Source organism: Leopardus geoffroyi, chromosome B1 (assembly GCF_018350155.1).
Source record: "Leopardus geoffroyi isolate Oge1 chromosome B1, O.geoffroyi_Oge1_pat1.0, whole genome shotgun sequence".
Classification (NCBI taxonomy): Eukaryota; Metazoa; Chordata; class Mammalia; order Carnivora; family Felidae; genus Leopardus; species Leopardus geoffroyi.
The window spans coordinates 108,734,768-108,748,683 of record NC_059327.1 but is presented as its reverse complement, the minus strand read 5'-3'; the positions used below and the strand labels follow the sequence as shown (position 1 = coordinate 108,748,683).

The following is a 13,916-nucleotide window of genomic DNA, read 5'->3' as shown; positions in this document are numbered from 1 at the left end:
GTTAATGCTAAAATTTCTGTTTTAAACCGTGATGATATGGAACTGTACTTAATCTGCCTATATTGATTTATAAAAGTTTAACACCAACTTTTCTTTATATTCCTGCAACTAAGAAGATTAGCATAGAAATATGACCAGAAGTCACAAAGGAGCATATTTTCTGGAAAAAAATCAACTATAGCTTCTCTGTGAGGCCCATTATAAAGATGTGGGGTAGAAATTACAGTGGCAGGTGACATTTGTAGGAGTTTCTGAATTACACCTGCTGAGCTTTGGATTTACGGTATTTACTGAATAGACGGGGCTAGCTCAGTAACAGGCTGTATTCTTTTGAAATGTGGGGCAGTCTGGGGGCCCTAGTCTTAGCAATATGGCAATAAAATATCATAAAATATAATTCCTTTCAAGTGTGTATGTTCAAAACATTTACTTGAAGAAGCAGGCACAGATTCTCTTTTATTTAAATAGTTTAATCCATGTAAAAAAAGATTCATATAAAAATGCTCCATGGATTCTGCTAGGAGAATGTGCAACATTTTGCCCCCAGGACTTGCATTCAAGATTTTTAATTAAGGCTTCATATTTTAATGTTTTTGTCACAACGTTTTTAAAAAGTAAGTGTATCTTGTGTTGCAATGTGAATTTTCATAAAGTGAGAAAGGAACATTTTTATATCTTAAAGGAAACAGTGACTCATGGGATCTAATCATAATAACTGGATGTTGCTCCCAATCCCGGTGTTCAGCTTGGATCCCCAACCACCAGCAATCCCAATGTACAGGGTCACGATTTCTTGTCCATTATTATTTGTACTTGGCCATATATGTCTATTGAAGAAAGTCAAGAAAAAAGAATGAATAAAAAATGTAGAATGGATAAAAAGTAAATGAATAAAGAATTAACAAAAAAATTACTTGTGCGCTCTTTAAACATTCTCTTTTAGTCTTGTTTATTTGGGCATTAATTTATATATGCATTGAACATACACTCACAACGAACTATGAGATCATGGCCTGAGCCGAAACCAAGAGTCAGACGCTTAACAAACTGAGCCACCCAGGAACCCCAGAAATGGAAGGATTCTTAACCAGAGGCCCACTGATATAATTCAGAGAGTTTCTGAACCTGGGTCTGGGAAAAAAAAAAGCCTCTTTATTTTCAGTAACTTCTAAATGAAATTTTGCACTTAATTTACCTATGATTTTACTACCAATAAAAATAAGTTATTTTTAGATCACATTACGGGTGTTTCAGATACATCAAAATGTTGCTTATGCTCATCCTACTTCAACATTACAGAAGCATTAGTCTCACCATTAGATCCTGCCATTTAATTTTTTAAGAAATATTTGTTACGGAATTAAAAATTACTTTGACAATTATATTTCAAGAAAGTTGTTTCTCTGTAATTCTACATAGTTATATGCTTTTAAAGCATATTTCTGAGGGGTGACTCAGTTAAACATCCAACTCTTGATTTCGGCTCAGGTCATGATCTCACCTTTTGTGACTTCGAGCCCCGCGTTGGACTATGTGCTGACAGCACGGAGCCTGCTTGGGATTCTCTCTCTCTGTTTTTCTCTCTCTCTGCCCCTCCTCCCGCTTGTGTTTTTTTTTTTCCTCTCTCTCTCTCTCTCTCTCTCTCTCTCATATAAACAAACAAACAAACAAACAAACTGAAAAAAATGTGTGAAAAGGGACCCATAGACTCCAGCAGCTGCCAGAAGGGTCTCATGGAGTCCTTCCCTCACATCTAAGCTAGTTCCTATAGTCATCCCTTCCTGGCCCCTCAGGATCCTGACAGGACTGATTCCCGGTTTCTCCCCCAGGCCTTACACATCTCTCCTTTTTTGGAACCACGTAATCCACATCATTACCACCATAGAGGATGGTTCCCTTGAACCCACTTTAACTTCTCTACAACAAGCGTGTGTCTTGTTTTTTTTTTTCCCTTTGAAATCACATTTCTGTTTCTACCTCCTACTTAGACTTTCCTTCACCAAATCCATCTGGGTTTGCTCTTTTCATTCGGTTGTTAAAGGCTCCACTTCTCTCCATGTCTTTCAACTCAGTGAAAATAATTCAGGCCTTGTTTTGCCTAATTGTCTAATTTCTTAGTAGCTGTTTGACACTGTTGTCACCTGCTCACCTCCTCTATTTGGTAGTCCTTGCTCCCTTGTATCAGTGTCACCACATTCCTGGATTTCTTTCTTCTGTTCCTCTGGCTGTATTCTCTTATCTCTCGGGCTGCCTGATCGTTCTCTATACTTTTCTTCTCTAAACCGTTTCCTTAGAATTTCACCACTTTGGTGGCTTTTTTTGGCCTCTGATTCACAAATTTCTGTCTCCAGCTCAGACCTCTCCCCAGAGTGCCTGCTAACTAGCTTTACTGTTCCTTTCAGTACAACAGTGATTCCATACCTCATGATCACCATTTGTACCACATTATTAGCACTTCCCCCTCCAACCAGTCCTGTATCCTTCTTCAGTGCTTCTATTGTTTGGGGAATATATACTCAGCATCCAGTTGCCCACATCAGAAATTTGATTCACGCTGACATTGTTTTCTCACCAGGGTAAACTGATTTTAATCCCTACCATCTCTTGATACTTTATACTTCACTCAGTTTCTACTTACTCTCTGTCAGTGCTACCTCATTTCTCAGCAGGACTATTGCAACAGCCTCTACCCCATTTCCCTGAATAGTCTTCTGTTCCACTCCACTCCATTCTTCAAATAGCAGACAGCCTGCTTTCTAAAAGGAAATCTGGTGGTCACACACCAGCTTAGCTTCTCAAAGGCTTTCAGTTACTTGGAGAATAGCAGTCACATGGTCTCCCCACCTGATTTCCAGCCCCTGTGTACGTCTCAGACTCCTCTTCCACAGGTCTCCACCACAGGTTTTCCTCTCTAGCCACACAGAAGTTTCCTTAGTTCTTTAGATGTGTTCCCCCTCTATCCCTACTCAGTTTATACTGAATCATTCTTCAGTTTTAAATCTAAAGCTTATCCCTTGAACCAATACTCTCCTAGCACCATACAAATTTCCACACAGAGCATTCAAAACTTCTAATTATACATCTTTGTGATTATTTGATTAATATCTAGCCACATTTTAAAGTGGACACAATGTTTTAATTCATATTCGATTGTTTAGAACCATCATTAAATGTAGTTGCAGAATATTGCATTTCAGTGTGACACAAATCTATATTGTTGCGTATTTTTGTTTCCTTTTTTTGCTGTTGTTATTGTTTGAGTAGTACTGTGAAATATAAAGGGATAAGTGTCTGTACATCCCTTTGAACTTTCTTTATGATTCATTCTAGAAGAGGATCCATAACACAAAAGGACCTTTATAAAGCTATTTTGATAATTATTGCCAAATTCGTTTTTAGAAAAGACCTCCATCTATACCCTTCTATCTCAATGTTTGAATATCTTTACCATCACACCCTTGCCAGGAGAGCGAACAAACGTTAAATTTTTGTTGAGATGATATTCAAAGAGTATTATTTTAATTTATATTTTGTTGATCCCTAATTGAGTTGATCATTTTCATATAAATAGTTGAGCAGTTGCTTTTGAGTGTATTTGTGTATGTGAAATGTCTATGCATCCTGTTTATTTGCTCACTTTTCTACTGAGATATTATGCTTTTTTATTTTTACCAATTTACAGAAACTTTTTTTTTTTTTTTTTTTTTTTTTTTTTACAAATTAAGGGCACTAAACCATTTACCATGTATTATTAAAGTTGCTCTACTTAGATATGTACTTTTAATTTTGTTAGTTGTGATAGACTAATATTTTACATGTTTATGTTATTTAAATCTATTAATTTTCTGATGTATGTTTTCTATTATTTTATGCCTGAAATTCCTTGCTTGACTTGACATGAATTAAATATTCAGATTTTATTTCTTATAATTTCTTTTCTTTTTCTTTTTTTTCTTTTTCATTATTTCTGTTTTTTTGTTTGTTTGTTTGCTTGTTTAGTTCTATAACATTTGACCATTTCATATATCTGGGCATCTAGACTTCATTTTGGTATTCATCATTGCTTACATGTAAGCTATGGCCAAATATTTACAACAGTATTTTTTACTGCTTCATACCTGGTACCAAGAGTATGCCCTGTCTGAGGGGTCGATGAGAATGGTGATGATCTTGGCTTTGGGGACCAGAGATGCAGCTCTCTTGGGAGCTTCTTCTGAATGGAAGTAATTAGCACTCTTTTCAAATAGAAAGTCACTTGTAATGTTGGATGGAGTAGGGAAAAAGTCCATATACCTGAAGGCAGAGAAAGATAATTAATTAATCTGAGTTCTAAGTTTTTCTCTAACATGCTATGGATATTAAATAATTGAACATTTTTACATTCATTCATATTGATTTCTAATTATTAGTGTTACAATAGTTGAAATTGTGCTATTGTATACACTTTGAATGTGAAAACAACTCAAAATGTTATTGTCCTAATGAGCTATTAGGGGAAGGAATGAGATGAAATAGGTGGACTTTTTTAGTTTATTGATTTATTTTGAGAGAGGCAGACAAAGAGGGAGAGAGAGAATCCCAAGCAGCTTCCACGCTCAGCACAGGGCCCCATGTCACTACTGGGAGATCATGACCTGAGCCCTAAGCCAGATATTAAGAATCCCACACTTAACTGACTGAGCCACCCATGCACCCGGAAATAGGTAGGTTGTTAAGAACAGAGGGAAATCCTTTATTTATTTATTTATTTATTTATTTATTTATTTATTTATTTTTACTATATGAAATTTATTGTCAAATTGGTTTCCGTACAACACCCAGTGCTCATCCCAAAAGGTGCCCTCCTCAATACCCATCACCCACCCTCCCCTCCTTCCCACCCCCCATCAACCCTCAGTTTGTTCTCAGTTTTTAACAGTCTCTTATGCTTTGGCTCTCTCCCACTCTAACCTCTTTTTTTTTTTTTTTCTTCCTCTCCCCCATGGGTTTCTGTTACGTTTCTCAGGATCCACATAAGAGTGAAACCATATGGTATCTGTCTTTCTCTGTATGGCTTATTTCACTTAGCATCACACTCTCCAGTTCCATCCACATTGCTACAAAAGGCCATATTTCATTTTTTCTCATTGCCACGTAGTATTCCATTGTGTATATAAACCACAATTTCTTTATCCATTCATCAGTTGATGGACATTTAGGCTCTTTCCATAATTTGGCTACTGTTGAGAGTGCTGCTATAAACATTGGGGTACAAGTGCCCCTATGCATCAGTACTCCTGTATCCCTTGGATAAATTCCTAGCAGTGCTATTGCTGGGTCATAGGGTAGGTCTATTTTTAATTTTCTGAGGACCCTCCACACTGCTTTCCAGAGTGGCTGCACCAATTTGCATTCCCACCAACAGTGCAAGAGGGTTCCCGTTTCTCCACATCCTCTCCAGCATCTATAGTCTCCTGATTTGTTCATTTTGGCCACTCTGACTGGCGTGAGGTGATATCTGAGTGTGGTTTTGATTTGTATTTCCCTGATAAGGAGCGACGTTGAGCATCTTTTCATGTGCCTGTTGGCCATCCGGATGTCTTCTTTAGAGAAGTGTCTATTCATGTTTTCTGCCCATTTCTTCACTGGGTTATTTGTTTTTCGGGTGTGGAGTTTGGTGAGCTCTTTATAGATTTTGGATACTAGCCCTTTGTCTGATATGTCATTTGCAAATATCTTTTCCCATTCCGTTGGTTGCCTTTTAGTTTTGTTGGTTGTTTCCTTTGCTGTGCAGAAGCTTTTTATCTTCATAAGGTCCCAGTAATTCACTTTTGCTTTTAATTCCCTTGCCTTTGGGGCTGTGTCGAGTAAGAGATTGCTACGACTGAGGTCAGAGAGGTCTTTTCCTGCTTTCTCCTCTAAGGTTTTGATGGTTTCCTGTTTCACATTCAGGTCCTTTATCCATTTTGAGTTTATTTTTGTGAATGGTGTGAGAAAGTGGTCTAGTTTCAACCTTCTGCATGTTGCTGTCCAGTTTTCCCAGCACCATTTGTTAAAGAGACTGTCTTTTTTCCATTGGATGTTCTTTCCTGCTTTGTCAAAGATTAGTTGGCCATACGTTTGTGGGTCTAGTTCTGGGGTTTCTATTCTATTCCATTGGTCTATGTGTCTGTTTTTGTGCCAGGAAATCCTTTAGATTTGGGTTGATACTCTGTGTTATTATAAGCCAAATTCAGAAAAATTAAGTTTACCCTTGGCACACAGAAAATTACACAATATTGCCTAGTAAATATTTTAAAATATTAAAGGCATGTTTGCAAACTTGAATACAAAATTTTTAATTTGAGATGAAAGTACACAAGAAAGGAAGATGTGTAAGTCAGAATAGCTATAAAATCCTAAACAGATTAAGGCATAGCTGCTCTCCTCGTTTTTAACTTTTGCATAATTTGTAGTATGTGTAGCAGTGAGAACACATTATAGTCTATCTAGAGTAATTAAGAGGATATTTCTTGCCAGTTGATCCTGTGGTGCCTCAGTAGGTTCACTCTTCCATATGCTGTTGGAACATTCCTCTGTGTGTAGGTTATAGAATCAATATGTTCAGAGGTTAACTCAGTGCAAGGCTTTAATTATGTGTGTAATCCTCCTTACAGCTCATCACTTCTCTAACCCTCAAATGTTTTAGAAATAAATAATGAGAGCAATTAAGAATTCATATAAGACACTTATTTTCCTCTTTGACATTTGTTATTATGTTTCCCAAATGTGAAGTGGTGAAAAGTCTCATCTATATTCCTGCTTAACAATTTGTGTTACATTTGAGCTCACAGATAAGTGAAAATTGCTGTTATGCTTTTAGTAACTTGCATGCACTTCCAAAATTCATTTAGTCTTTTAAAAGTAAGGTAGAACAGTGATATCCTAGGTGCAACTCGGCTCCCTGCCTTTGCCCTTCCCCCACTCTAACCCTAGCTGGGTCTAAACAGAAGAAGCCTCTTGTTGAGGACAGGTTTATGTGCAGTGTTAACATAAAGTTACACAATGCAGAGGTATGCATATAGGGGAATTTTCCTTGGGGGAGATTTGTCTCATATAACTGGAAATTGGAATCAGAGACATGTTTTCTTAGAAATTGCAAAAAAGCTAGGATAAAGCTCCAAAGTAAAGATAAGTTGTAATATCAGGTTTATTCTATTTCAGTTTAGGGAAAATATTGTGATTTTAAATTTTTTCATAACTTATTAAATGCAAAGTAATATTCCTTTTATGCATGTGTGTGACTAGCATTAATATGGTTTTGGAAATGCGCTGTTATTATTTGCATGACAAATATCAGCTTATATTATTATACAACATTCTACAGTCTATGTGGTTAAAAAGATACATGTCACAGAGTAGAAAATAAAACAACTTATTTATTTGTTTCCTTAAGCATCATTTGTGAAGACAGATTATGTATTTAGTTAAAAAAATTCTAGGCACAGTAAAATAATAATATGCTTAAGCAGAATTTTAAATATCCTTATGAATAATTCTGACAAAATATCCCATAACATTCTTTATGCAATCATATTAATTTACCAGAAAAATATTATCATTATTGCACTGTCCAAATCAAATTATAGGCAACACTGATTAAACATATCGTTGTTATAAATTAATTTCTAATCCACTATGGTAGAATTGAGCATAACAAATTTATGCTGTAATTATGTAGATGCCATGCATACATCTATAATTGCTCTGCTGTGATTGAGCATTTGTTAATAATGGACTTTATTTTTTGTTATTTTCCTTACCAATCAATTCCCTTGTGGTAGTTGTTGCCATTAAAGAATTGAACTTCTTCAAATGTTTTGGGGCTGGGAAGATTGCTGATGATGGAAGGGTGCATAAGAAGGAATAAGTAAAGTGCAGTTGTTCCTATTACAAAAAAGGAGGCAAAAGGTTATATATGACAACAAAGGAGAAACAATTACTATTTTAGCAAAATTTTTGTTCAAAAAGTAATATTCACAAGGCCAATTTTTTTCTGGTGTCAAAACGATTTCCTTAAAATCAATTAGGTGTATTTCATGTGGCAACGATATAAGTATACTTTTATTAGTCTTCATGGTTCCATTTACCTAAACATCTGATTTAATATTTGTACATAGGCAAAGGTGAGCAGACTGATGATATAGCTATCTTTGTCCTCAATGTATTTTTTATATTTTTTTCTGTTTGAATTGCAGTAACTGTTCTGTATAGGATGATACAAAGTTTCTGCTTTAAATTATTTCATTTAAGGTAAAAATTCAGTTTACTTGAAGAAGAAATATGAAAGATACCACAGGAGAAGCATAACATACAAAAAATGCAAAAAACACACAGGTGGTTGTACGAAGATATGACAAAACTAGGCATCTGAAGGGAATAATACTGTACTTCAAGATGGGAGAGAACTTCAGAAACCAATGGCTCAATTTCCCTCCTGGAGTCAGGTGAGAGGCTAAAGCATCAAGGGCATCCAGCACAATACCTGAACATGGTGGGTGTCATTTAATATTATATTCAAATCAATTCAATTCAATAAAACTATTCAACAGATGCTAACTGGTGCTACTCTGTGCAATCCCTGGTAATAAATCTTTTTTTTTTTTTTTTTTTCCTGGTGATAACTCTTGATAATAAAAACTCATTTGCTGGCCTTGATAAACCTAAAGTGTATGTGTGGACTTGGGCCAAGTAAACAGGTATTTGCACCCAGTGAGACAGTTTCCATACTGAGAGAAGACAAGAGTTCCTTTCCAATACATGAGAAAATGGGCGACTTACACTTGGGAAGCCAGTGAAAGCTTCCAAGAGGAAGTGTTTTCTCAGGTTTTGCCTTAAAAACATAAGTGTTCCCAGTAAGGTTGAAAGAGGAGGGCAGGAATCTGGAAAGATGGCCACTTGAATGTCCTACCCTGGCAAAACAGGCAATCAAATTGGATAACCGAGGCACTCGGCTGAACAGACTAGCTGATAGAACCCACTGAGTGTATGTATCACAGAATGCTGAGGTGCAATCTCTGACCCTTGTTTCAACTTGAGTTGGGCCAGAGATTGAACGGCTACAGCAGAAGGCATCAAGAAGTGACTGGGTTTTCATAGTTCTCATAAATCAAATTTTCCATTCTGGGAAAAATTATCCCCTTTTTAACACAGTGGATCCAGGAAGGTTGTTGGATTTCCTGGCCCTAGAAGACCTGGAGATGAGCTACGCATGTGGGCTGGCAGAACAGTAATGATTGCAGTCAGGAATCTGGAAGCTAAGCAGATCATCAGAGAATTGTTATTTTTTTCTAACATATCTTAAGCTCATAGGAGCAAAGTGTACTGTGCTTTAAGTATTAATGAGATGTCCACCTGTTTAGATCCTCAGAACTTTTACATGACCACCAAGAGTGAATAGGGGCTTAAGTAGTTAAAGGAAAGTGACAACAGATCTGAGGGGACCAACCACCTTGGAAGGAAGACAGGTTAAGGAATCTAGAATAGGTGGCTCCTAGTGAGATGGGAGGGCAAAAATTAATAAATCCCCTAAAATTAATTACTAATTACAACACATGGAATTATGAGGGATTATGGAGTCCTGAAGAACTGATATAAGTTGCTCCTGAAAACAACAGAAGCTCAAAATGGAGAAACTTTTAGAGGAGGAAGGAACAAAATGTTCCAGTGAGAAAAAATAAATTAGAGTATTACAGGGTATCTGGGAGGGAACAGGGAATTCAGAAAGGTTCTTTCTAAATAACTTTTAGGATGGGACCTGCATAAAAATGTTTTAACTAATGATGAGAATGAAATGTGTATGTGTGTGTGTGTGCGCCCACATGCATGTGCATGCACAAGTGAGAGAGAGAAAGAGAGAGAGAGAGAGATTTGAGACACACAAGAGAGCTGAGAATATTAATAGTTTCACAGCCCTGAGATGTTGAGAATAGATGGATCCAGGGGACAGATAAAGAAGCATTTTTGAATTATTGCTGAATATCGCAAAACAAATACATTATAATTTCATTAACATGTACAAATGTTTAATTACCCTAATGGTCACAGAATTGTACCAAATTTCCCCTGGGCTACATAAAGGCAAAGCCTTTATGTTCTGAGCCACAATACCTTCATGCCTCCAGGAGCAGGAAGGACATCAGGAGGCATCTGACAGGAAGGAAGGAGAAAGCACTTTCAACTGAGGACAGTAGGTATGTGGCTTGATACTCATATAATCGGTCATAGACTCTGGGCCCACCACCTCAAAATATATATTTATTTTATGATCACCTGTGTTTTCATCTATTATTGACATTCGTTTTTATCCAACGTCTTTGGTATAAATATTTTGTGGAGGAAGTAGAAAAGACCTCATCCCTGGTAATACTCTGAGAGAAACTACATTGTATTTTATATATAATTGATTTCTCTTCAGTTCTAACAGAGTTAGCCAGTCAAATCATGACAAATTAATATTGACAGTGGGGACACTGCTTTTCTGGGAGAAGTAATGCCAATGAATTATGGCTTCAGAATCATAGTGCTAAATTTAACCTTTTTGGAAACCCCCTCCTCTCCTGGTAATATCAAAATTTGACCCAGAATCATAAAGGATGCTTATTTGTCTGAAGGATTCTAGCAGTACTGGGATTTAATCTTTGAGTGCCATAGCCTAGGCCTACCCTGCTCTCTCCCTGTCCTTGTTCATTGCCCACTGTCAGCTAATAGGAATTCCTTGTAGGATTCAGCAACGGAGAAGTGGGACATCAGTTCCTTCCATTCTCACCTCACAACAGTGGAGAAAACAGGGGTTTGCAGACTACTTTTGTATTTCATGTTTATTGCAAAGGATGTGTAGGCCATGTTTAAATTGTTTAAAGACAACTTTGCATTGAAGACCATATTCTTAGCATTTGCTGTGTCCGGGAAATTTACAGTTCTGACAGCAGTTGGGAGTTCTGCCAACTAAAGCAATAAGGAGAACAAAAGAAGACTTTAACTTCTATGATTGAATGGATTTTAAGAATTATCACAACCATTTTCACATTAGAATAGCATTTTCTAACAGCATATAAAATATTATTACCATCCAATTCCTTTATTTTAACTTTGTTTGTTTGTTTGCCTTGGGGATGCCAAAGGCAGTTAAAAGCTTTATTTCCATACTGGCAGGTCAAATATAAATACAAACAACAAGGAGGAAAACTAGATTTATACTTACTAACCTGTAGTTTTCTCACAGAACTAAGAAGTAATAATATTCAAAGACAAATGATAAAAGATACGTCTTTAAATTAAAATTTTAACATAATTTTACGACACGAGAATGTTTTATTTCTTTGGTAGTCTTTCCGGAGTTAGCACTGCTATAAGGGAGTTGGTAGAAAATTAATGCACATTTTAAACAACAACAGCACAAGTGATATATCTGAAAACATGTGCTGCTTTTGTTCCCTCCCTGCACACGTGTAACTTATTGTTGTAATACAATTTATATTCCTGGAGGAAGAAAAGATTTCAACAACCAACATCTAATAGTCTGGAAATTTTGCCCACAACCTTTAAAATGATCTACTTGCTTGTATTACAAATATCTTCATCTGGGCCAGGCTTATTTATTGTGACTGTTTGTTTTGTGTTATGGTTTGTGCACTCACTGATGAAAATGCTTCTAGTCAAAGTAGTGAATTCAAAATACAGCAACTCAATAAAAACTTTAATTAATCAGGACATGAGCAAAGTGTATAAAACTGTCACATGCTGGAGAAAGTATAAAATATTCTAATTGAAAGTGTCATCTCATTGGTGAAATACTTTCAGTCTCTTTTACTGCAGTCCTATACACTTGTCCTTCAGCATATGAGAAAATACTAAGGGAAAAATGCCTGATGAACCTCAGGTGTATCAGATAATAAGTCCGAACCATATTTATACTTAATAATTATTTTTTTTAATTTTTTTTCAACGTTTTATTTTTATTTTTGGGACAGAGAGAGACAGAGCATGAACGGGGGAGGGGCAGAGAGAGAGGGAGACACAGAATCGGAAACAGGCTCCAGGCTCTGAGCCATCAGCCCAGAGCCTGACGCGGGGCTCGAACTCACGGACTGCGAGATCGTGACCTGGCTGAAGTCGGACGCTTAACCGACTGCGCCACCCAGGCGCCCCAATAATTATTTTTAAAATACAAATCACACATGTAGAATATTTTAAAGTAATAATGGAAATGGCTCTGGAAAAAAGTCAATTCAAGGCTGATCTACAGTGTAAAATAGTTTGAATCAAGGCAAGCACTTGCTTTATAACCTAATTTAGGAGACACTTGGCCAAAACTACCAAAAAGTAGAGATTAAAATCAGATACTGCAACTGTCGTACATTAACACAAAGTTGTCAAAAATTTGACATCTGTTGAACAGATTTAAAATCTACAGTTAAAAAGTTAATCCCCAAGTCTAATTAATAGGAAGCATTAGGTCCCTTTGAGGATCATAGCATGAAGATGATCTATAGGGATGAAGTACCATTCAAATAATGAATTTGGACGGGTGTCTAGATATTTCACATGGAAAAACCTAATCCAATTATACTGTATGGCAATATGTTCCATGACAAAAAAAAAAAAAAAAAAAAAAAAAAAAAAGAAAAAGAAAAAGAAAAAAAAGAAACAGACAGAAAGCAAGCGGCAAGGTTAGCTATTCTTACCTGTTTTTTGTGGCCCGATGACAAGGAATTTTGGCAAGTGGTCACAAGTTTTCTCTCTGGACCAAATGTCTTTGTGCCGTTTATCATCACAGGGATTCTGCAGGAAGGAAGAATAATGAATCTTAGTGTGTAATGAATTCCTCGATCTGTTCTGTAATAGTTGTTCAAAGGACAGGATCAAATTCTTGTCTGATACCTTAGAACTAGGAGTTAGAACTTGTTTTGGTTCTGGTTCTTTGATTTCCAAATTGTTTCCTTCTGAAATGGCAGCTTCCTTTCCTTCAAGGCTAGAGCTTAGCATCAAGTTGATCTTGCTGTCATCCTCTTCTGAAGCTTGGCGAGGCTCTAACTGCTGAGATTCCACTCTATATCTAGAAACATGTCCTCTGTTTTGTCTGTATACCTGAGCCTTCACTTGTCTTAACCTTCTTCTAACCATAGCTTCTTGGATATCTGTGCTCTGCCCTAATCTTTCCTATTTCTCTTTCCCTGGGGGCTAGATGGCCATCCCTGAACTCCATACTTAGCCAACTTTTCCTTTCCTTTTTGCACTATGTCCTATTCTGTGCTGATCCAGCAAATCCTAATGTTTGGTCATACCCTACAAGTTGATAGCATATAGATCAACATTTGTAGCCTGTACCTCCCTCCTGAGCTCCTAACCTATATTTTAAATGGCATCTGTATAATTGTTATATAGATGTGGTGAGTAAATGCCAGGCCCAAAATACCCATAGATCCAATTTTATCTCCATCTCAACCTTCTCCTGTTTCATTCTCCTCCCATTTCATTTGAGTGGCCCACATTTATTATCTAAATCATGACACTTATGAGAATTCAAAGGGCTATTAAATGAAAATAATACAATTTTTAAAATATGTATTAACTGACAAATTGATTTTATTATATTGTTAATTTAAATAATATATTCAAAAATCATTTTCACAAATAAAATTCTGTCTAAATACAAACATTAGGTATTAAACAATTACAATTTTATATTATTATCCAAATATTAAAAATGACATAAAATGACTAAACATTTATGATTCATATTTGTGTATTTTAATCAGTTCTTTAGCCACATCTTTTTTTCTTTTGTTTGTTTATTTATTTATTTGTTTGTTTGTTTATGTATTCAGAGAGAGACAGAGTATGAGTGAGGGAGGGACAGAGAGAAGAGAGAAACACAGAATCCAAACACAGAGTCA

The 13,916-nt window shown here is 36.3% G+C and overlaps 1 protein-coding gene across 3 annotated transcripts in view; it reads right to left on the bottom strand.

The window, feature by feature from the left end:
• The window catches only part of LOC123593421 (bifunctional heparan sulfate N-deacetylase/N-sulfotransferase 4), a 424,939-nt gene that overhangs the window by 13,178 nt on the left and 397,845 nt on the right, over positions 1-13,916 (bottom strand). For all 3 annotated transcript variants that reach the window (XM_045469197.1, XM_045469186.1, XM_045469207.1), the window contains exons 9-11: positions 12,705-12,801; positions 7,782-7,905; positions 4,119-4,293 (exon numbers count right to left, since the gene is read on the bottom strand). In XM_045469197.1, the coding sequence (XP_045325153.1) occupies positions 4,119-4,293; positions 7,782-7,905; positions 12,705-12,801 (396 nt within the window). The remainder of the gene's footprint in view (positions 1-4,118; positions 4,294-7,781; positions 7,906-12,704; positions 12,802-13,916) is intronic.